The sequence below is a fragment of the Hippopotamus amphibius genome, chromosome 5 (genome assembly GCF_030028045.1).
Source record: "Hippopotamus amphibius kiboko isolate mHipAmp2 chromosome 5, mHipAmp2.hap2, whole genome shotgun sequence".
Classification (NCBI taxonomy): domain Eukaryota; kingdom Metazoa; phylum Chordata; class Mammalia; order Artiodactyla; family Hippopotamidae; genus Hippopotamus; species Hippopotamus amphibius.
This window is the reverse complement of record NC_080190.1, coordinates 164,422,796-164,450,244: the sequence shown is the minus strand read 5'-3', so window position 1 is coordinate 164,450,244 and position 27,449 is coordinate 164,422,796. Positions and strand designations below refer to the sequence as shown.

At 41.9% G+C, this 27,449-nt stretch overlaps 1 protein-coding gene across 1 annotated transcript in view; it reads left to right on the top strand.

The window, feature by feature from the left end:
• Positions 1 to 27,449, top strand: part of ADCY8 (adenylate cyclase 8) — a 216,489-nt gene that overhangs the window by 120,881 nt on the left and 68,159 nt on the right. The window contains exons 8-9 of the mRNA XM_057735462.1: positions 12,105 to 12,302; positions 23,858 to 23,958. Coding sequence (XP_057591445.1) covers positions 12,105 to 12,302; positions 23,858 to 23,958 — 299 coding nt within the window. The remainder of the gene's footprint in view (positions 1 to 12,104; positions 12,303 to 23,857; positions 23,959 to 27,449) is intronic.

Sequence of the window (27,449 nt, the reverse complement as noted above, 5' to 3'; positions counted from 1 at the left end):
AGCTCACAGTTAGGTGATATTATCAATACAGACAGGTCAACAGGCTCAGTCTGGATGTTATTGTCATTCTAGTAGGATTGAATATTGATCCCAAGTAATCAGGGAAGACCTTTCCAAGGAACTGACTATTAATGTGAGACCTACAGACAAGCAGGAGTGAGGCCAAGGATAAGAAAACAAGACCCCAGAAACAGGGAAACAGCAAGGCCACCATCTCAGCCTGGGTTTCTGCTCCTTGAGACCAAACCACATGCTTCTCTTTCCCCAGAGAGAAATCTGACCTGAAATTCCTACCCCTAAAAATGCCTGAAATACTGGCTATTGCTCTTGAAGGGGAAGACGCGTTTTCAGAATTTGCTGCTTCTGTAGTAAGCTACTGAGTATCTAATTGTCCAAGTTCAGTGTTGGTATACAGGAAACTACAGGCAAATTTTTCTCCATAGGTAATTTGTTTTGAACCATTTTAACATCACATGAAGTTCTGATGTTCATTGGATGGGACATCTGCAGGCTTTGGGATAGAGACCATGAAGGGCTCTGGACATTTCCCTGAAGACCATCCCACTCTTCCAGTAACGTGGCTTTTACTGACAACAGAACTGCCCAGGCTGCTCTTAGCCCTGACTCTGAAGGTAGCAGCTGAGTTCAGCCAGGAAGAGTCATTAGAGGGGTCTGGTTTTCCGATCTCTTCAGAAAGGCAAATGGGCTTGAAGCCTTCCAGAGAGCGTTGAGTGGATTAAGTAGGCAATTTGATCCATTACCTTTGGCATCTCATCCCCCCATTCTCTGAAGGTCCAGAGGTAGACTAAGGTGGAAAAGATAAAGGTAGAGATGAGTTTGTGGCTTACGTGGAATTGCAGCTCTGGAAATGAACATTCAAATTGGCACAAGACACAGCCTGTTGTTACCCATGGCCAACAACCGGCTGAACCTTTGCTAAACTAGTTGGACTCTTCTTTCACCAGGGATTGACTAGTTGTCTGGGGAGACATAAACATTTGAGGAACTGGAACCAATGAATGCAATAGTATTTTAAATATGTGACGATAACTGTATAATATTTTAAATGTGTGAAGACAGGTAGGAAGAGAAAGAGCAAAAATCTGGATTTTTTTCTGACTTATCTCCTCAATTTGAAAAAATAGAACTGGGACTTAAGTTTTATTAAACTTGATACCAGTTTTGCTATGAGTAGGCTGAGATGTGTCATTGTGAAAGTTCTTCATTGAGCAATGCCACGATTCTCCCACCTTTTCTCCACTAAGAATACTGATCTAGGCGAGGCAGCAGTGAATGGTGGCGAGAAGCGAGATCTTAATTCCCTGCCCAGGAATTGAACCTGTGTAGCCTGGATGAAAACCAGCAGTCCTAGCCACCAGACCAGCAAGAGCTAGAGGCTAGAAGCTATTTTTCTCTGGCTTTTGTCCCCATTGAAAAATGCATTTCTCATGGAGGCTAAAACTGTAAAAGCAAGTACAAAGTTTATTATTAGAGACATAGCACAACAACAAGTAGGAGAGCACACAGAGACACAGTTTGCTTAGTTAAGACAGAAGAAAGGCAGAGATACACACCCAGAGAGAAAGAGTGTGAGTGTCCCCCCTGATAAGGAGGGGTGCAGTAAAGAGGTGGTTAAGTCGTTTACATAAGGCAGTTCTTCCGGGTCCTCGTTTACCTTTGGCCAATCATCTGGTTTCTTTACCCACATTTGACCTTCCCTAGGACCCTCCCCATCATGAGTGCGCAACTTTTTTCCAAGATGGATTTCAGCCCAGAGACCTAGGGGAAAGGCTTAGCATGACATATTATGGGGTGGTGCCCCTCCTTTTTGATCTCCAAGGAGCCTTTCTGTGCATGTGTCATGTCTCCTTTGTCCCAAGGATGAGGAGTGTATGATCTCTTGATCGCTTAACAGGGTTTAGCCCCGCCCTGTCCATGCCATAAAAGTGTCCAATGTCCAGTTATTTACCCTATCCCTGTTGCCCTTTCTTATATCCAAGTGCAGATACTGAAATACAGACAGGAGTTGGTCATAAATAGGTAGTCCTGGAGCCCGTTTTTCTCTTGCCTCAGGAAATGTAAACAGGAGGCTGGTGATGAACGTCTGGCCTGGAGCTCGTCTTCTTCTCTGCCTCGTGAGATGTAAATGGGAGGCCAGTCGTAAACACCCAACCTGGAACCCATCTGCCTCCTGCCTCAAAACCTTTCATTGTTTTGACCCAGTGCAATTCATTTGTATGATGATTTTCTTTCCAAAGAAAATTGCATTTGATGTGCATGAATTTGTCTCCCCTTTTTTCAAGTGCGTCGGCACATGTGTCATGACCCACCCTTGCTACTGCTCTGGGCAAGGGGACGAATGGTATCACTCTAAGGTGACCCAGTTCCAGCCCAGAGCAGGGACACTTGGTACTTCTGTTGGCCTGACCAGCCTCATCTTGGCTGTTTGTGTATGTATTTGTTTTTGCTTCGCCTAGGGTCGAAAAGGAATTACAGTCCTAATTCCTTGGGTATTGATGGAACTTTTCTTAAGACCCTCATGTCTCAAGGATCTCCAGACTACTATTGTGAATTCTAGGCTGTGAGCCACTAGATCCCATTGTGTCTCTCCCACTCTATGACTTTCATGTCACCTTTCTTCCCTTAAAAGATCATGAGATGATAAGGGCTCTGTATACATCATACGCGGTAGCACCCACTCAGGAGTCCATGTCTTCAGAGTACTTAAACACAGGACTGTTGTTAAGTGATAAACGAAGAAACAAACATTAGGAATAATGATAGCCAAGGAGAGTTAAGTTAATTAGGTGAATCCAATAGAAAAGCGTGTGGTAGAAAAGTTAGGATAAGAGGAAAAAAAGCCAGCGAGCAGTTTCTTCTTTTCCCAGTTTTGTCCTGCCGCTGTTACCCACCAGGGTTCTTGGCCTCCTTAATCAGTAGAAATTGATTAGCGGCCAGACAAGAAATTCAGGCAGGGCTTTACTGGGGCCCCTGCCGCAGCAGTGGGGGAGCGAGAACAAAGAGCAGCTTCCCTTCCTAGCTCATTCCCTGGCGGGGAGGGAAGAGCAAGCTGGTTCCTTATATGGGGTGAGGGTAGGAGGGTGTCCAGGGGTCGGGCGGGGATAGGGGTGACGTAGGTGGTTTGCCCACCCCTTAGCTGGTGTTGTATGCAGGGAGCGCGCTCAGTACAGTGCTTTTGCTCCTGACTCCCTGTTTCTGCTCCCCGCTCTTCCGAAGTGCCATGGGGTTTTTTTGGTCTTTTTGTATCTTCTGTCTGGAATTTGCCGCAACTGTGCATGCACGCAGTTATTTTTAGTCCCTTATAGTTTCTTTGTATTTTGTTGTTCGAGGAGAGGTTTGCCCAGGTGCAAGCGTTGCAGCACTGCCGCAAGGGGTCCCAGGTCCCTGCCTGTCTCACTCTCCCTGGGGAAAAGTTTAAGAGAGGCTGGATTCTTGAAGGTCAGTAACGTGAGTTCCATTGAAGCCAAATCCAGGAAAGCATCAATCACCAAACTTAACTAGCAAATTGTATAATAAGACCTATAGACTTGAAGCACCAAATAGGCGCAATTTATCAGCAACTCTGGATGTAATACTTATGTCATAGTCTTAAAGGAAAAGAGTTACTTCAGAACCTAAAAAAAAAAATAAGAGTTAGGTAATTCTTATATTTCGGTTTTCTCCAAATTTCTGTCAAGTAAGCAAAGACACACATATAAACGTGCACGCGCACACACACACACACTCATGTTCCCCATGACACTGACATTTCTGAAAACTCTACATCCTTGATGTTCACAAGGAAATTGAGTAACTTAGGTCCTGATATAGGTTCATTTATTTATTTCCTGAGCTGAAATTTTCTGATTGCCAAGCCAATCCATTGCCAATGCAGAGGGTCCCTTGGTCGGTGGGCCTAGTGGCCACCTCTCCAGCCACAGCCTATGACATGTCGGCCCAGCCATTTCAGTGCTGTGAGTACTTTGATTCACGCCTATCCTGTGGCCCTATAAACAAGCCACGGGTATGTCAGCTTCTCTCTCCCCAGCTCACGAGTCACATCCAGAGCAGGAATCCTGCGCCCCTCTCTAGGCCCACCCCTTCCCTCTCACCCACTCCTCAACCCCGAGATGAGGTCAGTGCTGGCGTCTGCGTATCTGTTCCATACGTTACTGTGGATGTGATATTTTAAAAGCTAAAAATTCAACTGGCAAAAAAAAAAATTTCAATTGGCAGCTCGCCTCAAATCAGGCAACTTCAAAGTGGCCACATCTAAATGGATGTGCCAAGTTCTGCTTCAGCCAATTCTGCAGCAGTTTAGCAACTATTTTTGATTAAAAAAATGGCTCAAGTGTGTAATGACTAAAGCACAATCACATTCCCAAATTGACATTAGCATCTTCCTGAGGAATTCAACAGATAAAATCAGAGTTAAGGGATCCTGAATTAGCTAATAGAGGACCAGTCGAACAGAGCCAGACAAGCTTCTGGAAGGACAGAACCAGTGTCAGACACCGCTTGTCCTGAGCTAACCTGGCTCTGAGTTCCTTGGACCAGAGCTTGGGGACAAAATCTGGAATGCTGGAGATTCCCTATGTGGGCTCTGAGTCCCCTTATTTTGAGAGCTCTGCCCGGTCACCTGGAAATGTGACTGGGCAGAGCCCAGAAGTTCAGCCACAACTGACCATTTGCCCACCCCTCATCCAAAGAGAACCAAACCAGTGTGTCTGTGTCCAAAGCCAGGAGCCACTAGTAGGAGGAGCTGAAGCAAAGAGCAAGGCATTTAATGTCAGGGAAAGTACACTGGGAAAGGAGCCAGGCATATGTGGGAACTAACTCCCAAATAAATGCACTGTTTTAATAATCCACTTTATCAATATTAGTCAAACGATCAAGAGGAAGCCTGTGGGGCTTAAATCAATAGCAAACTAGTAAATGCTTATTGTGGGATCTGCCGGAAGTCGGGATACCTCCCCTGCCATTGCTTCGTTCTCTTAATCTTCAACAGTTTGAAATTTTGGACCACAGAGTGACAAAGGCCAATCAATGGAGTTTAAACATCCTTTATTCCCTATCCAAGGCAGCATCCCAACAATACTGGCAAACTTCCAGTTCCTCCCCAAAGTGGGAAGCAGTGAATATCCAAATAGCCTGGGCCCCAGACTGGCATTCTTAGCTCACAACTGAGGATCCAGAGCCAGGCTACAGGTGCTGGAATCCTGCAGCAGGCTGGCCGGAAGTGTCTGTACTATTATTTCAGCAACCAGAGTGGATGTGCGGACCCTTGTTATTTTGTTTCCTGGAGCAGAAGCTATGAGCTTATTATGAAAATTACTTAAACCTCTTCCTGTAGTTGTGTTCCGTAGACCTCCTACCACAGTGATAGCTCAAAAAACATTCTTTTGCTTTGTTTGGAAGATAGATGATGATGGCATAAATATCTAAAAAAGAAAAGAGAAAGTAAGTAGTATCCTTTACTAAAAAAAATTCCACCAAGCATATAATTTGAATGTGATATTTTGTTCTCTCATTTCAGATAGGAAAAGTTGCCAGAGTCCTGGCTAACACCCCTTGCTTATGTAGAATGGTTTAATTCACTAGCATCTCCATTTTTATAAGAAGGAAAAATTGATTTGTGGCAGGGTCTGGGAAACCCCATGTGGATATTTTCCCAGAGGCCCCCCAACTTGGTGTTTACCCAAATACCACTTAGAATCTTTTATCAGAAAAACAGTACGTGCACATCCAAAGAAATCTCTGCTCCCCCACCCCTAGATTTGAGGGGGAAAAATGTGCCACTTTCAAACAAAACAAGCATCCTTCCTGAGGCCCTAAATGCCAATCATGCGGGCTGTATCACCTCGAGGCTTTCCCAAGTGAGCTTTCATAGAAAGAACACAAAAATAACTTTAAAAGAAAAGGGAAAAGCCTTCTCTTCTGAGCGTAGGTTGGGGGTTTGATAAACAGTAGAGAAAAAAATTGCTCTAATGTGAGCACCTGGGAGCCCTTATTCAAGCTCAGTGTTTGTTCCTGGTGATTTCTTCTCAAGTTGGCCTATAGTTGTAGGACACAGGAAGTGGATTAGGGACTGAAAAGTAAAGTCTCTGCCTTTTCCACAACCCAAACCCTGCAGGCAACAAGTTTGAAATGGAGCCACAGAGGCCTCCAAGAGAAGCATGGGGAGATGTTGCCATAGAGACTGTGGAAGGATGCTCCAGGAGTGGGTTGAGGAAGCTGATGACCCTACCTGCTTCTAAGTGCAGACTCCAGTCTGAGACTAGAAGCAGGCAGAGTCTTGGGACAGGATAAGCCATCTCGGCATGAGAGACGGAGGCCACCGTGAGGCTCTGAGCATCTTCTCTGGGTCTTTACCAATGAGCAACGAGCTGGCCCACAATGCAGAATCTCAGTCGCAACTACCTGTAGCTAAATCTCAAGACTGTCATGTCCATCTCCCAGAGGAGCTAAAAGATGAAGCCCTTCCACTGATGACTTCAACCTTTGCTTTATGCTGGTTCATGGGAAACACTCAAGCTGATGTTAATCCAGTCTTTGGTCCCAGAGAAGGCTGCAGGTTAGTGCTTTCCCATCTGTGACATCTGGTAACTATCACCCAGTACTGAGAGGTAGTAATGAGGAGGCATTTTCTGGATTCCAAAAACCTGAATAAAACATCATATTGACAAGCATCATAAGGCTGACTTTCAAGGCTCTTGCTCTTGGCTGGAATTCTCTTTAACCGGTGTGGTGATGCCTTTTATCCCCTGATGGTCAAAACCTAGATATTTGATTGAATACTAGGAAAGCAAACTACTTCTTATTTAATAAATACAATTTAGTAAACAGAATCTGTCTAAATTTGGAGTCCATTTGGGGGAGAACAGGAAAAACATAACAGGACATTTGGTAGCAAGAGACTGAAAACAATGCCCTAGGAAGAGTCTTACATAGCCATTCAATTTTTCACTCATTCATTCACTCATTCCAAAAGTACTTATTAAGAACCTACCAAATATGCCAGATGCTAGAGATTTAGTTATGGATTAAACACAGTGCCTGACCCTCCAGGAGCTTGGAGCCTAGAAGAACAGACAAACACACAATCAGGCAACTACAACACATCACAGTAACCACTGTGCTAAAGATAAGTGCAGACTCAGAACAGGCTTCCTGGAGAAGGTGATGTCTGCATTGGTTTATAAAGAAGCAGTCAGACATGAAGCCTAGCTACCACACATTCAAATGCATAAAATGTAATAGGCTGAGTAATTGTTTAATAGGTCATACTGTGGCGGGTGCCTAGGCTCCAATACAAGATCAGATGTCGTTTGCATTGGGTCCAATTCTATACAGTAGTATATTCAAGGCATGGACAAACTAGAAAGCATTGTGCCATGTGGAAACCATGTCCCCTGTGAAGTGATTGGGGAAAGCGAAGCCATTAGCCTATGGAAGAAAACTCTGGAGGAAGGTAAGTGGATCTTATTCAGAGATCAGAAACAGATCCACTGAGTAAGAGTTATGAAAAAAATCAGGGAAGAACTTTAGAGTACTGTTTCTCAAATGGTATTCCATGGGATGTGTAGAGGAGATTCGAACAAAAACTGTTGTATGGTTGGAAAATGCAGAGTTTAAAAGTCATTTCAAAAAAAAAAAGTCTTATTTCTGCAGAACTTATCAGTGCCTTTATTTCAGTAATGTGTACTGTGAGACTCCAATAGGAGGATATGAGAATTTTTTCATTCAACAAACAGGTACTGAGTGCCTACTTAGTGCCAGGCGCTGGCATAAGCACTCCAGACAAGGAAATTAGCAAAAGAGACAAAATCCCTTCTCTTGAGGAGAGTAGTGAGAACGGACAGCAGTAAACAAACAGTGGATGCACGTTTCCTAAACTGATCCATCCGCAGAACCATTTTGTAAAGAAACATCCCATCATTCTTGTGTTCCTTGGAACAAAATTTAGGGGGAAGTGTTAATTAAGAGGACCTAGTGATGAAAGAGTGACAATTTCCACAAATTCCAGCACTGAAACTATGTAAGCTGATTTACGGCGTCTACAGGGATGCTTCAGAGGGTGTTTTGATATTGGAATATGTGATCCACAAGAGCTAAAGTGGTTTTGACTCAACAAAACTGGATGTTTCCGGACAGCTTGAAATCTTATTGGGAATAATTTATTTGCTGACACAAACAGATTAATGAATACCAAAGTATATGGCTCTCCATGAAGCAACAGGACCTGTAAAAAAAAAATTAAGTTGTTAGTGTGTACATAGATTAAAAAAAAAAAAGATTCCCAAAGAACAGGCTTCTGGTCATAAACCAAACGATGAGCTTGAGAGGATTTATGTTTTCCCTCACCCCATTCAAATGCAGTTTACAAAAGGATACGTGGACGGTAATTTTCACCAGAATCCCCAGACTTGCAGGCAAGACCTTATGCTCAGAAACGTGTGCTCAGAAGGCACTCTGGTTTTCATCTGGGCTCTGATCTGTCTTAAGCACCTGTAAGGAAGTAACTGAAATGCCTGAAGAGGGCATGGATCTCGATTAGGATAAATCACGGGGCTGCAGTGTCTTTTTGTGAAGAGACTCAGACATGAGAGGCCACCTCAGCAGCAAACTTTGATTTTTCCCAACATTGCTGCTCTAATCTGACCTCCTAAATGTCTGAAAATGCCAACTAAAGTAAATAAATAAATATACACATTTAGTATTGTATATTAAGTATTGTATTGAAATTGTATATAAAGTATATATAATACATATCTGAATATGTTTCAATGTGTAATTGAGTTGAATTATAATTACATTTATAATCATTAATATTCAATTATTCTCAAGGCATTTCTCATTTCCTTCCATTTCATCTATTCCCCCCACCCCCCCACCCCCATTCTCTTGCCAATTGCTTAAGCTGTTTATGTGAAAGAACAAGTTCAATATTTTTAGAGGTCAGTTTAAGATTGGAGTCATATTTGAAAGCTTATGCTATTTTTTACCGTGATTCCAATCTCCCTCACACTAGTCCTATAAGTCTTAAAAAGAGAAAGCCATATTCTATTAAAAACAGCCCGTTCACTCATTGACTCTAAACAGGCAGATAAGTCATGTTACATATTTCCCCAATACTGCTTACAGATGAATCACTGCGAAGATAGCAGCGTATGGATCTTTAGTGCTGCCAGCATTATCTCACTGGAGGTGAACACATGGTGAAACTTTAGTGACCATTACTAATCTCAAACTATAGTAGCCCCCAAGGCCATTCATACTTTGCAGTGGTGCAGTGGGGGTAAATGAAAGCAGATGCTTTCTCTTCCTAATTCCAATCTGCTTGACTGATTAAGTTGATGCTGGTCTTCCCTTGAGCATATATGTCCTGAGAGAGAATGCTTGTCAAACAGCAGGTATCATTGGCATATGTAACTGACAAAACAAATGATCAGAAAAGGGATCGCTGAGCATGGACTACCTGCATTAAAATACTAGGGATGTAATTGCAAGGAATAAAAATAGTTGCTTGGGCAAGAAAAGCATTCTCCATCTCAGCATCCTTGACATTTTGATGCAAGGACTCCTTCCCAGCTCTTAATTGTAACCTGGTAGCAATGATGAAAGAAAGAGAGGTGCTTCCAAGATTCTCTCCCACTTGAAGCAGCCACATAGACAGCCAATAAGGGGTAGGGGAGCTCTGGAAGGAGGAAGTTTTGTTGGTCTCTGCCTTACAAAGGTGGTCAGTGGCATAGGTACTCAGGAAGCAACATCTCTTCCTGGTTTTCCAAAGGTCTCCCTGCAGACTGCAGTCAATCCCTGAAAATTTCACCAGCCCCCATCAATATGAGAAAAATGGGGACATTCATTAAGTTAAATGCATTTAGTGTAAAGGACCATCCTTTGTTTTGAGCTTATGTCATTCTTGTTGTAAAAAAAATGCCCATTCTCTTATGGTCATATCAGAGAGCTGTAGTTAATGGCAATCAACTGCTGTTGCCGTTATAATTTATATAAATCTATCCAAAAGTCTTTTCGAAACTCCTCTGCTCTGTGAAATCCAGAGATCTAAGAGCCAATGAAGGCATGAGGGGCTGGTAGAGCACAAGATTCAATTTAGCTCAAAGAAGAAAAACTGTAGGAAAATAAAAATTACAAAGAGACAGAGAAATGCCTAACTGTGAATCTACGTAGATATTGAGCTGATTTCATCTCCAACTGTCAGCTCCCAGCTCCCATCTCAAAGCCAGAATGTATATCCAGACGAGGACAGCTTGAGTGTCTTTTCCACCTCCTCTCTAAGATAGAAGACTAAGTTTTGTCATTTTCCAAACTATCTGGAGAGAATTTCAGCCCAAGAAACCAACAGAAGATCCACAGAGGGCAGACTCCAGTCTTCTTTGCCTTCTGAGATGCTGTTCTAACAGCATTTAATTCCAGAGCTCAAGCCCTCTGGCCCTGCACGGACCCTGCTGCTCGATTTTCTGGAGCATTGGTCCCTGCTTCCTTCTCTCCGCCTCCGCTCGTCTCCTCACCTCTCAGCCTGCCATACCCGCCCCGCCCCCCAACATCTCTCTTTTTCTCTGTGGTAGCCTCCTTGGTACTCAGTGCTGAAATTAACTTCAGTGCCCTAAGAGCACATATTTTACTCTCTCGTGTTGGCACCTGCAACTCCATCCTTTATCCTGGGGCTGGAGAAGGGGGTTTCAGTAAATTCTATCAATGATGAAGCCCTGCTCTAGAATTCTTTAGAGACTTTGAATTTAGGTTACACTGAGTATCTCCATGAAGCTTAAAAGGAAGAGTCCAACAGTACCGTAGGAGGAACACTTATGGAATGGACTCGAGGGCTCCGTGAGACCAAAGCCCCCGACTCTGGTTCTGCCTCTGGAGTTAGAGGGTCTGACCTGGCTGCATGACTCCTGAGCATCATGGGTACATGAAGGGTTCAGGCAGGAGGACCTCCAAGATGTTCTATCAGCTCTCACAGGCTGACGGTTTGATGACTACATCATCTTATCTCGGTCTAGCCTGTGGTTTAATATTGGCCAACATGAGAGGCTGGCAGAGAAAAGAAGATACAGTGAGTGTGTACAGAAGCAGGAGTTTTCTCTTCCCCTTTACAGATGTACCATATCCTATACATCTCCCCAAGGAAATCTTTTGAGGGAGGAAATGAGCATCGCTGTCCTTATATACCTCCAGCTCCAACTCCCATTTTTTTGGTCAAAGAAGTTGTCTTAAATTGGAGCTGTGAGCATTGCATTTGGCTAGATCCAGCCAGCTGATCGTGTCACCTTCAGCTAAATTGCGAGGAGACAGAGTCCTCCCTGCCAAATCTGGCGGGTCTTCATAAGCCAGTGCTGTTTCTGCATCCATGTGGCCACACCCAATGACCAAACACAGTGGTTGTGCCTTTCCCCACCTCCTGCTGTTTAACCTGTGCAATGGTGAGAGGCTGAAACTGCTTGCATTTTTTGCCTAAAGGAAATTAACCACATATATCTATATGAAGATATAGATATATAATGGTCTCTGGGGAAAAAAACATTGGTCAAGTGTAAAAAATCTAACCATCTTTATCAAGTTTAAGGAGCAGATCCTGGCTCATATAGCTGTCCATGAGGAATGATAGAAAAAAAAAAAATGCAAGCCATTGGTCCCCAAGTCTCTCCACCACCGTTAAAGGAAAAACCACATGAAACTGTGGAATCTGCTTGGTTGGAGAGGATCATTTCTGTGGACTTTTACAGTCTGTTTTCCTTCCTGTTATTTGTATTGGTTTCCTTTCTCTCATACCAGGGATGTGCCTGGTTAGAGAAAGCCTCTTGTTTAACACTTCCAAGCCAACAACTCTCCAAATACCCAAACCAAAGGAATTCAGTGCACCTACACAGAGGAAAGAGAAATGTCCCTCTTGATGTGCTGTTTTTGCCAGGTTGTGTTTCTCTGAATGCTAACTTGTCAACTTCTGTAGGTTTCACTGAATACAACTGCATGGAATGCTATTACTGTTTGCAATGCAACCTAATCTAAACACATTGCATTTCTTTTTAATCCAAAGGGGACTAGCAGGTTTATTGTGTTTGCATGTGCTTTCCCCCTAGACTCTGGCTGCCCTAACAAGAAATTCAATAAATCTACTTCCAAACCATCTTGCACAAGCTTTGCATGTCCAGTCTGGGCCTGAGGAAATTAACAAGAGAATAGAACATACCATCGACTTGCGGAGTGGCGATAAATTGAGAAGAGAGCATATCAAGCCATTCTCACTGATGTTTAAAGACTCCAGCCTGGAGCACAAGGTAGAGCTGGTTCTCCGTAGTGGCTCTTTTTCTGAAATGAATTGTCGTAAATGTTCGTGGGCCTAGAGAGAGAGCCCAGGGGCTGCGGTTTTGACTGGGATGTTTGTTGTCTGTTTGTTTGGTTTGGTACTGTCTTTTCTTTTTTTCTTTGAACATCATGAGTAGATTGAAGGCCATGAAAGGAGATCCTGGTTAGCTAAGGAGAGCCTTAGCTTTGCTCTTTAAGGAAGAGATGACGGAAAGAACGAAAGTGTTCCTTCCACTTTGAGATTATTAACCCAAGTGACGTTAGCACCTACTTGCCTTTGATTTTAGGTGAATCTGCAACCCTTGTAACATAATATATGAGGGCCCCCTATAACCTAATGCAGGCATTAATGATAAACACTCTTTTAAATTGTAGACACCTGTTCTCCCATTTTCCCAGTTGTCCACTGCTCAGACCCCCTTATGTAGGCATGGTAGATGGATTGTGGATTCAGAGTTGGGTTCAAATTCCAGCTCTGCCACTTCCTTGCTATGTGACCTTCAGTAAGTGAAGGATTCTCTAAGCACGAGGTCCTCTCTGTACAATGAGGATGATGGACGTGCCTCCCTCTTAGGTTATGATGAAAGGCTCCAGGCAATGCCTTGATCAGGTCAACTGTTCAAAAGGTGGCCGCCATGACCATGTTGATGGTGACCATTTTCCATGCCCCTTCTCCTACCCCAGCTCCAAACTGTAAAGTGTCATCGGGAGATGGGTGCTGTCCCTGCTTAACGGGGCTGCTCATTTGCACTGATGAAAGCTGACAGACCTTCCTTGACTGAGCACAGGAGGTGCTTGGCGCCTGCAGGAGCCTCCAGCAAGAACAGCAGGGAATTCGCAAGCAAAGTTCAGAAGTTTGATTTGATACTCTGCAAAGCTCCAGTGAGCAATTTTTTGTGAGTTTGCTCAGCTGCCTGGGAGACTCTACTTTCCTAGGTTTGGAGAATTCACACTTCTGTGCACATGCATTATTCCCAGTAAGTCTCTTTGATAATTACCTGAATGTTGTAAACTCCGAAATTGATATCTTCACCTGTGATTCACAATTTAAAATGTATTGTGTCTCTGTACTAACAAAACAAAAGGAAAAGAAACATTTTGCCTATTCAACAGCACCCCCCTCAAAGAGCAAGTGAATTTTTCTTGTTAGTAATATAATTAAGGGCTTAAGGTCCAAATTAAACACATTTTCTTTCCTGGTTGCAACACTGAAGGAGCTAGGAGGAGCCGGGTGGTCTTGCAAGGAATCTTCTCAATTAGCCTGTGTAAATACCTGTGTCCAGAGCTATACAAAACCCTTTGCACTTGCTTCACTAATGACCTGACCCTTGCAGACTAGAGACAATGTCTAAGGTGTTTTATTCAATAGCGTCTGGCTCTCATCTGCAGGTACCTGGCATTGGAGGGGGAATGGACCTGGGGGAGGCACAGTGGATCTGAGGCTGATTTCTGTGAGGAGGGAGGCTCTTCTAGGAGGAGCAGAGGGCAGCATCCTGAACAGGCACACGGCAATTTGGCCACTGACAGTCCAGCTTTGCATCACCTAGCGTGTGCTCTGCATCACTTGGGGTGAGGGCAAGTGGGCACCTCGATAATGTTCACTCCCCTCGTGTCACAGAGACAGCCCTCATTGACTCCTGCTCTGAGTCCCTCTCCAGGGGCTGTGTTACTCTGAGCAGAGTAACTCACTGATTGTATCAAAAATCATAATCAGTGGGTATTTACCAAACACCAAGCACTGTTCTAAGCTGTTTGCACAAATTGACTAACAATGACAATATGAAGTAGTTGTTATTATGAGCCTCGTTTTATACTTGATGAAACAGAGACATGGAGAAATGATTAGGCAGCTTACCCAGACTCGAACTGTCAGTTGCGGGGCTGTGATCTGAGCCCACTGTGACCCCAAAGCCAGTGCCCTGGTCTGTACACGACACTGCCCCTCCCAGGAGCCCTGGGGGCTTGTTCTCCCAGGCCCTTGTGTGAAGAATACAATCCTGCACTAGCTTCATCCTCTTCTCTTTGAACTTTGAATGAGGTGGGAGGCACGGGACAGGGGTTTGGGAGAGAGATCAAGTAAGAAAGGGTCCTAGAAGCCTTACCAAAATAATAACAGAGTCTTCAAATCCATAGGACTCCAGAAAGAGAGAATAGCATCAGTGTGAATCTACTCTGTGCCTGGTGTTTCTGGATATTGGTCTACTGCATCCTCAGGGAAACATCACTATCTTGCTTCCAAAAGAGAAAACTGAGCTGCCTAGAGGTTAAGTAGAGGTCATAGATCTCAGAATCTGGCTGCCATATTTCATTGACTCCAAGATGTCATCAACTGTGAGGTGCTTGATTATCTATGCAGCACTAAGAAAAAGCACCCAATGAGCTGTGCTTACAACCCTCAAGGTAAAAATGAACAAAAAAAAACCCACCCAGCAGACTCAGTGAGGAAACACACATGCCTCTCTACCTGGGTATTGGTTAGATGAGGAAAAACAAAACAAAACAGACTGTCCAAGAAGTTGAACTCTAAAATGAAATCCACATAGTTTTGGTGCCTGAGTTCACACTCTAAATGTGATGGGGGAAAAAACGTCAGGCAGAGAATTTAATTTAAAGTGGTTCTGGATTCATATTGCCCCCTGGTGGCCAGTAGAAGCAATCACCAACCTCCCTGGAAGTACTCAGGTTTCAAGATACTTTCTGATTTCAGAGATGTTGAAAGGTGGGTTAAAAATTATGCATCTTAGATTTGTTGAAATAGTTACAGTATTTGTGACTCCAAAGTCTCCTCTCGTCCCACTACCCTACCCTGTTTCTTGGGAGCAAGTTTGGACCATAAAATTATGTTTTCTGAAAGGAAAAATGGACATGGAAACAATGATTTTACCTTGGAAATTCTGTAGGAAAGAAAAGGCTTCATTCTGTTTGAACAATATACAGATATGTGAACAAGGGAAACTGTTCTCCTCTCCACCTTTATTCGTGAACTGGAGAACACAAAAAAATTCTTTCGAAATGTCATCCAGACACTTCCTAGTTACATTAGCTTATAAAAATTAGCAGATCTACCAAGCATTATATGAAATGGGACTTTTGTATGCCTCCTGGTGTTGCATAAATACTTGTTGAATGAGTGAAGAGTCAGGTTAAGGAGAATCTTTGAGGAGATTGCCTTGCCCCCTGCAGCTGGTCTCAGGATATTTTTTGTGAATTCTAAGAACCAAAAGACATGGGTTGGTTTTGATCTGACTCTTGGCAGTTGAGTTACAAGGAGAGAAAACTGTAAAGTTCTGCTCATTCCCTGCCATGTCATTTCATGTTGGTTCACACACACATACACACACACACACACATACACACACAGAGGAATCTTTGGAATTAAGCTTCAAGAAAGTGTGCTCATGACTTGTGTGTCTCATCCAAGTTTGAGCAGCACATTTCCTTCTCTGTTCCCGGGTTTTCTCATCTGTGAAATGATATAGTTGGACAGCTCCCAATAGCTTTCAGCAGTCAGTGCCATGAGGCTGTGAATTCTCTAAGGGTGTGATGAACCCATGTCCTGGTTTCCCTGGCTTACATCCATTTCCTCAATGTGATTATAAATAGCACCTCCGTTCACTCAAAAATCACATGGGTGACAAATCATGTCACCTAAGGCTTGGACCTGGACCAGGTTAGAATTAGCAGTTCTCAACATCTTCCCTTCCTTGCAACCACATGAGGTCTCTGGGAAGACCCCATAAGAGGGGAGGGGCCCTAATCTAGTCATCACAGGTCCCCTCCAGTTCCTCCCAGATTTCACAGAAGATTCCTCTGCCCTTCTTTAGTTTCCAGCTAAAATTTCCTAAGGGATCTTACAGGTTTCAGGGAGAAAACAAAAATTAGAACTATGGTAAAGAGATGTAGGAAACATGACACGTTTGTCAAATGTTGTCAATAATATTGGATTTTTTTCTTTTACTATATATGATTTTTTCTTCCTAAAAAAAATTAAAGTATTTTCACTAGCAAAAGCTTATACCAAGCAAAAAGAAGAAATAACATCCCTTGTGATCTTACAACGGAGGATAAACATTGTTAGTTAACATTTTGGCATCTCTCATGAGTGTCACTCTTCATACTTACCTGTGCAATTTTTCTATTTTGTACATCGGGCCTCGTAACATCGCATTAAACATTCTTTGCTTGGGCTTTTCCCCCTCATTGTTAAATGTTTAGTTACAAAATAATTTTTGTAACTGCATACTAGTCCAATGCATGTTTTAACCACTTTTGGCTTCATTTCCCTCCGTTTTTCACTATTATAAATTATAAACTGCATTGCAATGGCCATGGTCATAGTTAAATCATACACCAATGTTTAATTATTTTCTTCGGATGAAATCATAAAATTGGGTATAAGAGAATGCACTTTTTAAAATACTTGATGTGCATTCTGAAATCACCTGCAAAAATTGTGCCTATGCTTTTTAAATATTGCCAACTTGGTAAGATACAAGCAGCATTTTCCTGTCATTTAAAAAAAATGTTATTGAGGTTGAATATCTTTCTGTATGTTTTTTACATTTTGGTCTTTATATTTCTTCTTTTGTGATTTGTGCAGTTGTCTTAATTGTGCAATCTGTCCATTTATCTTAATTGTGTGACAAATATTTGCCTTAACTGTCATCTTTTGTTGTGATGCTCACCTGTGTCTTATTGATTTGCGAGTGTTCTTTATATAGTGAAGAACTTAACCCCAGAACACTTACAAGAAGGTGATAATTCTTAGCCTCTAGCCCTTTCTCTTCTAGGACAAGGCTCTAAATGAAGCTTAGGATGGAGAAAGCAGTTAATTATAATTACTTATGGATGTCTCCAAGCCAGAGAAACCAACCCCAAACCTTTAATGCATTAAAAGAGCTTAATAACATAGAAACACTTGTTTGGAGTGACTTCACTTGGCTTGGTGTTACAAAAGCAGTGTGACCACCTCAGAATGAGGCAACTTCCTCATCTTGGATAAAGATTAAGATATATTTAATATATGCTTCAAAATTGATTGAAAATTTATGCTTTGATGTAGGTATTCTAGTGGAATAAGTTAAAATCAAACCATATCGATGACGATTAGATTTCCTTCCTTCTTTCAGTGCTGATAGCTTTCTGTTAAATTCTGAAAGTTTTTTCTTTAAGAGACATCAAGGCCTCTTTTGTCACTGTTACAAATTTAGCAATAAAAAGCCTCTCTGTCCTAGGCTAATAGTTTTCAAACCTGAGGATCACCTGGGGATCTTGTTTAGAATGCAAGTACCATCCCATCACTCTGCCCCCAGGATTGTGGTTTTGCTGGGGGACCTGCATTTTGAGAAAACCTTTCTAGGACTGCCTCTTCCTGAGTTGTCAGCCACGCTTCTCTGTCATTGGCTGAACTTTAGGACTTGGGTGAGTCCCTTGCTTTGTGCCTTCAGAGATCAGGTCACATCAGAAGATCCCAGGTCCACACCCAAGGCCAACATGGCCTCAGACAGGCCTGGAAGGAATATCCCCATAAGTCTCCCAATGTTCACAGGAGCTCAGGCTTGGGGGTCAAACAGACCTTGGCTCAAATCCCACTTTAGAAATAGATGTGGGTGCAATGGATTAATTTACAGATCATTGTTGGATACTGACAAGTTGGTAGCTTTCCATCACTCAGGTGCACACCCCCACACACATGCAAAAGCTTCATTTATTTCACAATGTTTGGTTGTTGCTAAAAGACAGAGGGAAGAATATAGACTTGATTACAGAGTAGACATGACATCAGTCCCCACTAGATACTGGCTGGGTGATGCAGGAAGAAGTGTGTGATCTCAGTTAGATGGCAATGATCATATGACCTGCCCCTCACTGGATTGTTGTGAAAATTAGATGACATAATACTCATATAATAGATGTTTCAATAAGTGCAATAGTTATTGTTTTTCCTTCCCTTCTGATGAATTCTCTGCCAATCCAATTCTAGGTGAGGCTAAACCCTCACTTAAAATAAACCTTACACTTCTAGAGCTTCTTTAGAGAACCCACTTCATTAAAAATGGGGGGGGGGGGGAGCCGTGTAAGCAATCTTAATGTGTCTTGTATCCCAGGGTACCAGGACCACGACTTTCGTGAGTATGTGATTATATAAGCACATAAAGGTGTGTACTAGACAAGTACACACCTGTAGCCCATAGACAGTGCTTGCTACCAACCAAGTTCTGTGCTGAATATTTTCAAAAGATTCATTTAATATTACTTTTGTTCTGTCTGTAACCACATAAAAACAAGGGTTTGTCACACAAGGAAACCTTCAGATAATCCTTTGGCTGAGTACAGTTCGTCCTTATCTCGGTTCAGAATTTCATTCAGTATTCTCTGTCCTTTATAAAGAAAACCATAGCTAAGTGGAAGCTTAAGAGATTTCAGGAAAAAATGTATCCCAAGCTTTGAAATGTTTCTTCTTCCCATAAACTCCCATTGGAGTTACCGTGGGTGAACTAAAATAATTAAGGAGGAATTTCAGCAAAGCAAAGAAGGCTAGGCAAATGAATAAATAATCTGATGGATTAAGATGTTGGACTCTGGAATTAGGTAATGAAAAAAATGCTTTTATTTATTTATTTATTTGTCTGTTTGTTTGTTTGTTTAGAGATGTTCAGAATTTGTTGAAACACACCATTTCTTATTTAGATGCAGAAGAGAGGAACGTGGACCATTGAACCCAGTAGTCTCTGGTGTTCTCTCTCACTTATCTGAATCACACCCTTCCTGATCATTTTCATGATCTTATTTTTAAAACATTTTTTGAAGGAATTATTCTGTTGTAGGTTCAGGTTACTCTTGAGTTTCACTGCTTCAATAAGGCTAAGAAGAATAAGAATATTTAGGCCACCTCCTTCAGCTAAGAAAGACAGATTTCAAAAATCCATTCCTATTCAAACAGTAGCTAAGTAAGACTCCTTTACATTCTTGATGTTATCTTGTAAAAATTCCTGCTATTTCTCCACCCTTTAGGTAGTCAAATGATATCAATGGTAATTCCACTTTTTTCTTTATCAGGCCAATTAGCTAGCTCCAGTACCACAAAGCCAGCATTTTCAGAGTACCAGTTTCACCTACAATAATGTATTATAGAATGATAGAATTATGATTTCAACCTAAAGGTCATTAGCTCCGTCCTTAAAGTAATCCTTAAAGTAATCCTTCATGTGTGGATATCACCATCATCTGTAACCAGGGGCTTTGAGGCAAGGAATTAAGGAAAAGTTCTCACTTTCATGCCCTCACCATGGCTTGGGGGACTCAACCCATCAAGAAAGGAAGAGTCATTCCTCCCAAGGATGGGAGATTTGGGGTCGGGTGAGCTGGGAGAATGGTGGGTTGGAAGCTTTGTAAAGTTCTGCTTGGAATTCTCATATGACGGTCCATCCCCCTATCAAGGAAGACCATAACATATTATCATCAAAATACATTAATGATACTATCTTAGCATTCTGTCATTCCTGGGGTGGCATCCTCCCAGCCTCACTCTTCTGAAGCTGTCCATCTTAAATACATGCTAGCATGATTGCTTGGGAGTTTGTTAAAGATGAGGAAATCTACCTTTGCTTGAAGGTCAAGTTACTTGGGAAGAAGTATACCAGGGAGACATTCCACCTGTCACTCACAAAATTGCTCCAGGACTCCCCCGTAGATACCAAAATCCACAGATACTCAAATCCCTTATATACAATGACATAGTATTTGCACATAATCTACACACATCCTCTCATATACTTCAAATAATCTCTACTTATAATACCTAATACAATATAAATGCCATGTTAATAGCATTTCAAATGCAGTGTAAATACTATGTAAAATAGTTTCAGGTGAGTAGCAAATTCAAGTTTTTCTTTGGGGAACTTTCTGAGATTTTTTTGTTCATGAATATTTTTGTGGTTGATTGAATCTGCTGATGTGGAACCCCTGGATACAGAGGACTGACTATAATCCAACTTCTAATCTAAGCTCTCAAAGGAAGCGTTTGTAATTTGTTCTGACTGGCACAGCCTTTTTAATTGGTATTAATCCCATATACAGTTGTCTCAGTTACTGTCTTCGGGCATTTCCTGCCCAAAGACTGCGGTCTAGTGGAACAGACACTCCACTAGAGCCAAGAGATGCTGCTTCTTGTCTGAACTTTGGAACCAACCACCTAATGACCTTGACAAGCTCTTTCCCATATCTGATTCTCAAGTCCCTCAATTATAACATCTACAAGTGCCAAGTCCTCTTGCAGACCAGGACTCAGTGAATTATAAGAGCCCAGTGGTCATTTCCAAGGACACTTTTCCTAACTGTCCCTGGAGAAAGGGGAATTCCACCCATTGGTGGAGGATCTTTTAGGAAGCAAGGGAAGGAATACGGGCAAAGTCTTTCCCTCAAACAAAAGACCACATGTGAGATTGTAATTCCCCTTAAAAGAATCCTCTCTAATATGATGGACCAGTCAGCCGCACTTTAGGGGACCCTACTGGGTACAAGGTATAATTTTGTACAGAGAAATAGAAGACTGGAAGGCAATACTGAGGTTGAAAAGCAGGCTTCAAAAAGGTAACACGCATAACAATACAATATGTATAATTAACTGATTATACTAAACACGTGCTACATGTGCTATAAACATTCCTCTAAGCACTATTAGCTCATTTCATCCTCTCAGCAACCCATACAAGATAGTTTTTATTATTAACCCCTTTTTCTGGATGAGGAAACCATGGCATAGAAAACTTAGTAACTTTGTCCAAGGTGACATAGCTAGTAAGTGTTGGAGCAGGGATGCACATCCAGGTAGTCTAGCTCTAGATGAGTCCATGCTCACCACTAAGATATAAAAGAATGAGTGGGGCCAAGTGAGGACAGAACAGAGACAAGATAAAGAGTCTAAGTGTGGCAGGAAGGACAATACATGTAACTTAATATAGCTGTGAAGCAAAGCGTTCAGATCTTTGCAAGCCAAGAGGAAGTGAAATGAATCACCATTCCGTCTCAGCACCCTCTCATCCTGAGCCAGTTAGGAATGTTCTTTCCATCGTTCTGTCTCCTTTGCATTTCCACAGGAACAACGCACTCCATTATGAAGCCCAGTGGTTTATATTTGATTGGTGTCATCTTCACAGATCTTATAAGGTTCTTCCCTTCTGTGACTGTGCTAGGCACTGGAGTCCACACGTGAAAATAATAGAATTTATTATTAAATTCCAGCATAATAAAATACAGTAAAAGGGAAGAGCATTGCAAAACCTATGAATTGTATTCATTCCCCCATTTGACAGATAAGAAAAGTGAAGTTAAAAGGATCTGGCTTTGCTCTCTGTGAAACACTGAAAACGTGGAAGATCTGGAGGCAAAGTGAGTCCTCCTACTGTGCCACCAACCAGCTTGCTGTCTGAAGAAAATGACTAACATAAAACCAGATGCAACTTTAGTCTGAACGAATGATGGTTATGTGACATTTTTTAAGTCATCAGTTAAAACTTTCAGGAAAGGAGTCAGAGACTCAGGCTTGGGATTGATAGGGAAAAGTCTTTTGAGGCCAAAATGGAAAGGAATTCTTTTGCAAAGGAATGAGCTCTTGAGCACGAGCAGTATTCAAGTGGAGGGTGTTTGAAACCCTAGGATGCCCAGCCCCAACTCAGAGAAAAGAAATCCACTTCTGCCGCAAAGCAGAAAAGGTCACTAGCAGGCCTTCGCGTAGACATAAGGGATGTTATGGAAAGGATTCCTGAAGACAATGGTCCATCACAGCTCCAAGATGCTGCGATGATGGTAGTGATGAGGAGTTCATGAGGAGAATGGTAACAAGGAAAATGAAGAAAAGGAGCAAGAGAGAGATAGGGTACATGAAAGATTATTAGTGCTGTCTTTAAAATCTCATTATCAGATCTATATAACCAAGCTGGTTTGAAATCAGTCAGCCAACAAAGAATAATTAGATCTCGTGCAGTTGGTTACTGGAAGGAATTCAGACATGTGCCTTTCTTCGAATTAACTGCTTTGTGGCTAACTCATTTATCTTCAGGCTGGTATGTGTGGGTCTCTCTGATGGTGCCCTGTCCTTAGGCAGTGTTCTTGGAAACTCTCAGTTACATGGATTTTCTGTAGTTTTATCAGGAGTGAGGATGGCTCTAGTGATTTCTCAGGGGCATATTCCCCTCTAGATACGGAGCAGGTTGTCAGCAAACAGGCAGCGGCCTCAACGCCAGGGAGCAGAAAAAGCGTTGCCCTATGACAGCAATGAATGGCAGTCTCTGAGCAGTATTTGTGCTTCCCCCTTGAAGCTCACCAGCTACAGGTCATTGCCACTCTCCAAATCACAGCCATGGCAAAGAGCGTGAGTTCAGTCTGAAACCCAGACCACACCAAGAAGGAGGTTTCCCATATCTGATTCTCAAGTTTTATTCTCTTTGAGAGAATACAAACCATGTAACCATTGATTGTGTTTCCCATGCCAATTTTATTATTTCATTGACCTGACCAAAGCCTTCCCTTGGTATTAGGGACATAGACACTGAGATGCTGTGAGAGCTCTATTTACTGGCTTCCTTTATAAAATAATGGTGAGATTCAAACTGGGGATCAAAGATGTTCCAAAGGCAGGCTTAGCTTTCTGTTCCCACCCCCAAAACTGTTGTGTGCTGTGTGACCTGTGGTGAGTTACTAGACCTCTCTGGCATTAAGACAAAAAGAGGGACTTGGTTTAGACTAATTTTAAGATCTTTTTCAGTTTTAAAAAACCTTTCTTCCTTCTGAAACCAGGCAGGACTAAGGCAAGTATATACACATTCAGTGCTGGCTTTCCAGAAGCTTTTAAGGCTGGACAATGAAATTACTGAGTACTCTGGATAATCAAAATAAAGTTACCACCATTCCCCAGGGCCACCTCAAGCAGACAAGAAGGGCAATCAAGCATATTGGTCGATCCGTCTTGGTTTCTTTTGTGCAAAATGAAACGGATGCCCTTGCTGGAGATTTCCTTGGCCGTTTTCTCTTCTAAGATTCCATGAACTTATTTTTCAATAGTTCTTATGAAAAGGGAAGCAGAAAGCCTGGTCAAAAATTTCCTTGTGTCCCCAAGAGCAATGATTTAACATTTACTCATGAAGAAAGTCAATGTGAATTTGATTTGCTACATATAGGGATGTGTGCTCTTCTGTTTTGTTAAAACGCTGTTAGTTCGGAGGGAGGAGGAGAACTGGTTTAGAAGCTCATGCAAAGTCCCTCTCCTGTTCCTTTTTACTGTGAAGGGAATCGTATTCACCCCTGGGCTCTCACAGGATGGTTGGTGGGAGAGATGGAGGTTATGCTCTGTGAAGGATTTATTAAGTTGTGGATGCCTCTTAATTTAAAAAATATAGATATTTAAATGCTTTGTCTCTTCTTGATGTTTCCTCCCAAATCCAAACACTAGTAAAACTTAATTCTTCCAAGAGCCCAGCTCTGCTGCAATGTAATTCATTCTCCTTTTTTTTTTTCTTAATTACAGTATTCTCAAATGAGGGATGAAGTGTTCAAATCAAACTTGGTCTGTGCGTTTATCGTTCTTCTATTTATCACGGCAATACAAAGTTTGCTTCCTTCTTCAAGGTAAATATGAAAGGACTAAGTTATGAGATGAAATGTCTTTGTGAGCTAATGGGTCCTCACCTGGAGCTAGCCACTGACCTTTTCAAGGGATCAGAATTTAAAATAACGGGATGCAGGTTTCATAGCAAAATGTTTGACAATATCAGAGCCTGTTCTGGTTGTCTTACTCTGCATAATAATTTCATTGCTCTGCCAAGGACAGAGCTTTTTCCCAATCTTAATAAAAACAGCAACCAAAATCAAAATAGGCCTCCCTTTTATTTGACATTGCTCCCATGAATGTAGAAAGTAAGTGTAAGTCCCTCCATCACCATTCACTTGTCCCTTTGTTAATTATCTCTTTGTCGCTCATAGATACAGCATCATAGCTTCCAGGGTCAGCGAAACTGGCACTTTAATATTACTACAAACAAATATATGTGGCCAGTCCCTGATCCAAATGCTTTACATACAGCAACACATCTAATTGTCATGGCAACCCTATGAGGTAGGTACTGTTATTATCCCCACTTTGAAGAGGAGAGAACTGAGGCTCAGAGTAACGAAATAAGTTGCCCAACATTTCACAGCTGAAAACTGTTACAGCCTGGATTCAAATGCAGGAAGACTAGCTTCACAATCTGGATGCTTAACACTCTATTAGACATAGACTTATATCATGCAGGTTATAGGTGCCAGAGCCAACATTTGAATTTAGTTCTGGATTAGTCCAATGGCCATGTTTTTTTGCTGTCTCCTGCACTGTGAGGTAACCCTTGCCTCTTTTCTTAAATTACCTTCTCCCTAAACTAACCAGGAATTTCCCCCTTTCATGTGGTTAAAAATAACATCAACAAATATTAGTTAAATGCCTAATATAGGCAAAGCAACTTGCTAGCCCCTGAGGATGGTATAATTTTGCAAGAGGAAGTCTGTATCTTCTAATAAGTTAGTGGGAGAGAGAAACATTAATAATGGCTTCCAGTTACTAAGCATTTATTATATGCCAGGAAAGTGCCAAATCCTTTGCACAGATTGTCTCAATAAAGCCTCAAAAATAACCAATAAGTAAGGCTGCATTCTAATCCCCATCTATATAATGACTGTGCTGGGATTTGAACACAGAGACAGTCGAGCTGAGTAGGATGAGGGAGAAAGAGTGGAAGAGTGTTCCCAATTTAGAAAACAGTGCAGGCAAAAGCACAGAGATATGAACGACCTCATGTTTGTAGCACAGTGAGTAAATGGAAGACTCTAGTGTAAAGCATTTGTGCAAGGATGTGGTAGGTGGCATGGCTGAAAAGGAAGTTGACCAACAGGAGTTCAGTGTCCACATGCTGTGTTGAGGAATTTACAATTAAATCTGGGAGCAGGAAGGAGACCCTGAATAGGTGATGTGGCAACCCCATAAATTTCAAAATGGGAATGGGTAGTGACAATCTCCCAAAAGTCCCAAGACTGGGTGTGATATGAGCACCTGGGTGGGAATAATTGGAAAGAAACAAGTAGGCATCTGTCATATTTGGGAATAAAAGAGCCCCAGTATCACCCACAGGCATTCACTGGGAAATGCCATGGGCCAAATTGCAAAAGCGATTGAAAATGGGAGAGGTTTGCCCAATCTAAAGTCAGGTGAGCACAGTCTACAGTTAAGGTCCAAAGAGCTAGAACCGTCAGACACTATGAACTCCCAAAACCGACCAGTCAACTCTCCTTCCCAGGATAGGGTCCTGGAAGTAACTGTAGGAACGGGATCAAAATTACTCACAATAAGGGCTGTGTTGAAGAAGGGAGGGTCCAAGTAAAAGTGGAAAGGGAATCTAGCCATCATATTTTGAATGCTATGTGAAAACAACTAAAGGAAGCTCTGTGGAGTTAAAAAATAAACTATCCCACACCACATCTCTTCATAAATGTTCAACCAAGTTAATTTTACACGAAAATTAGCAACAAAATGTATTGGTGGCAACCCCATAATAAGCTATTCTAAGAAAAACAAGAATTAAAAGTAGATCAATATCCTGTTAGGCAATAAAAGCCCTCCAAAAAGAGATGCCTATGACATATATCAAAACTTTAACCTACTTTTTTGCAAAAAGAACTGAAACCCTGGGGCTTCCTTGGTGGTGCAGTGGTTAAGAATCCGCTTGCCAATGCAGGGGACATGGGTTCAAGCCCTGGTCCAGGATGATCCCACATGCTGCAGAGCAACAAAGCCCATGTAGCACAACTGCTGAAGCCCATGTGCCTAGAGCCCGTGCTCCTCAACAAGAGAAGCCACCTCAGTGAGAAACCCAAGCACTGCAATGAAGAGTAGCTGTCTGCAACTAGAGAAATTACGCGCACAGCAGCTAAGACCCCATGCAGCCAAAAATAAAATAAAATTAATTAATTAATTAATAATAAAATAGATCTTTAAAAAAAAAAAAGAACTGAAACCCTTCAAGTGATTCAAGACATCAAATAACAACCTAAATCGGAATTAGAAAAAACTTAGAGATTTGGGAAGAGCGCTCAAAAAGGAAATAAAAATAAAAGAAAGATAGGTACATTTCAGGAATGAAGACAATAGCAGGGAACATTAAGCACATAAACACAGCACATAATGCCTTAAGAGAAATAGAAAGCGGAACAGGAAGAATATTTTTAAAATCAAAAAGGAGATTTAAAGACGTGAAAGATGAAATAAAATGGAGTCACTTATGTCAAGGGGTTTTAAAATAGAGCTAGGAGGCCATTTAGAAGTGGGCCTTTCACATCGTCACAGGGTGAAACATGAACTTTTGAACTGCGCTAAACCGCAAATATTCCAAATATTCCAAGAACTCCACAAGAATACCTGCAACTTGCTCCAGGTACAGATTTTTGCTTAGTGATAGCCTTAACAATCATGTTTAGCTAAGACTAGCTTTCTGCCACCAATACCAATCAAAATTCTTCGTAAGCCAAGTATGTAAACATTCCCTTTTCTGGCTTTAAAAACCCCTGGTTTTGTTCCCAAATCTGTGTACTCTGAATTGCAATTCTTGAGTCCCAAATAAATGCTTTTGCTTACCTAAAAAAAAAAAAAAAAAAAAGGATTTATAAAACCCCATCCCCCATACCTCTCACCACACCAAGAATCTAGCATATTATTCGTGGGCTACGGCTGAAAGAATTGCAAGACCCAGACTCTTTCTGATAAGTATTTAGGGGAGCTCAGTTCAAGAGGGGAGACAAGGACGCAAGAGGAATCTGGAGCCACTGATACAGGCACAGCAAACACTAAGCATAGCCCAACCCCTGGCCAGATTAATGTATTAATAAATCCTCACAGTGAAGGTCTATTCACCTCAGCTTCTATTACCTGATAAAATATGACCAGTTCTCAACAGAAAATTACAAGGCATGCAAAAAGAAAAGAAGAGACAAAGTAATCATCAGAACCAGACTCAGTTATGGCACAGCTGTTGAAATTATCAGAAAGGGAACTTGAAATAACTGTTATTACTATATCAAGGGTTCTAATGGGG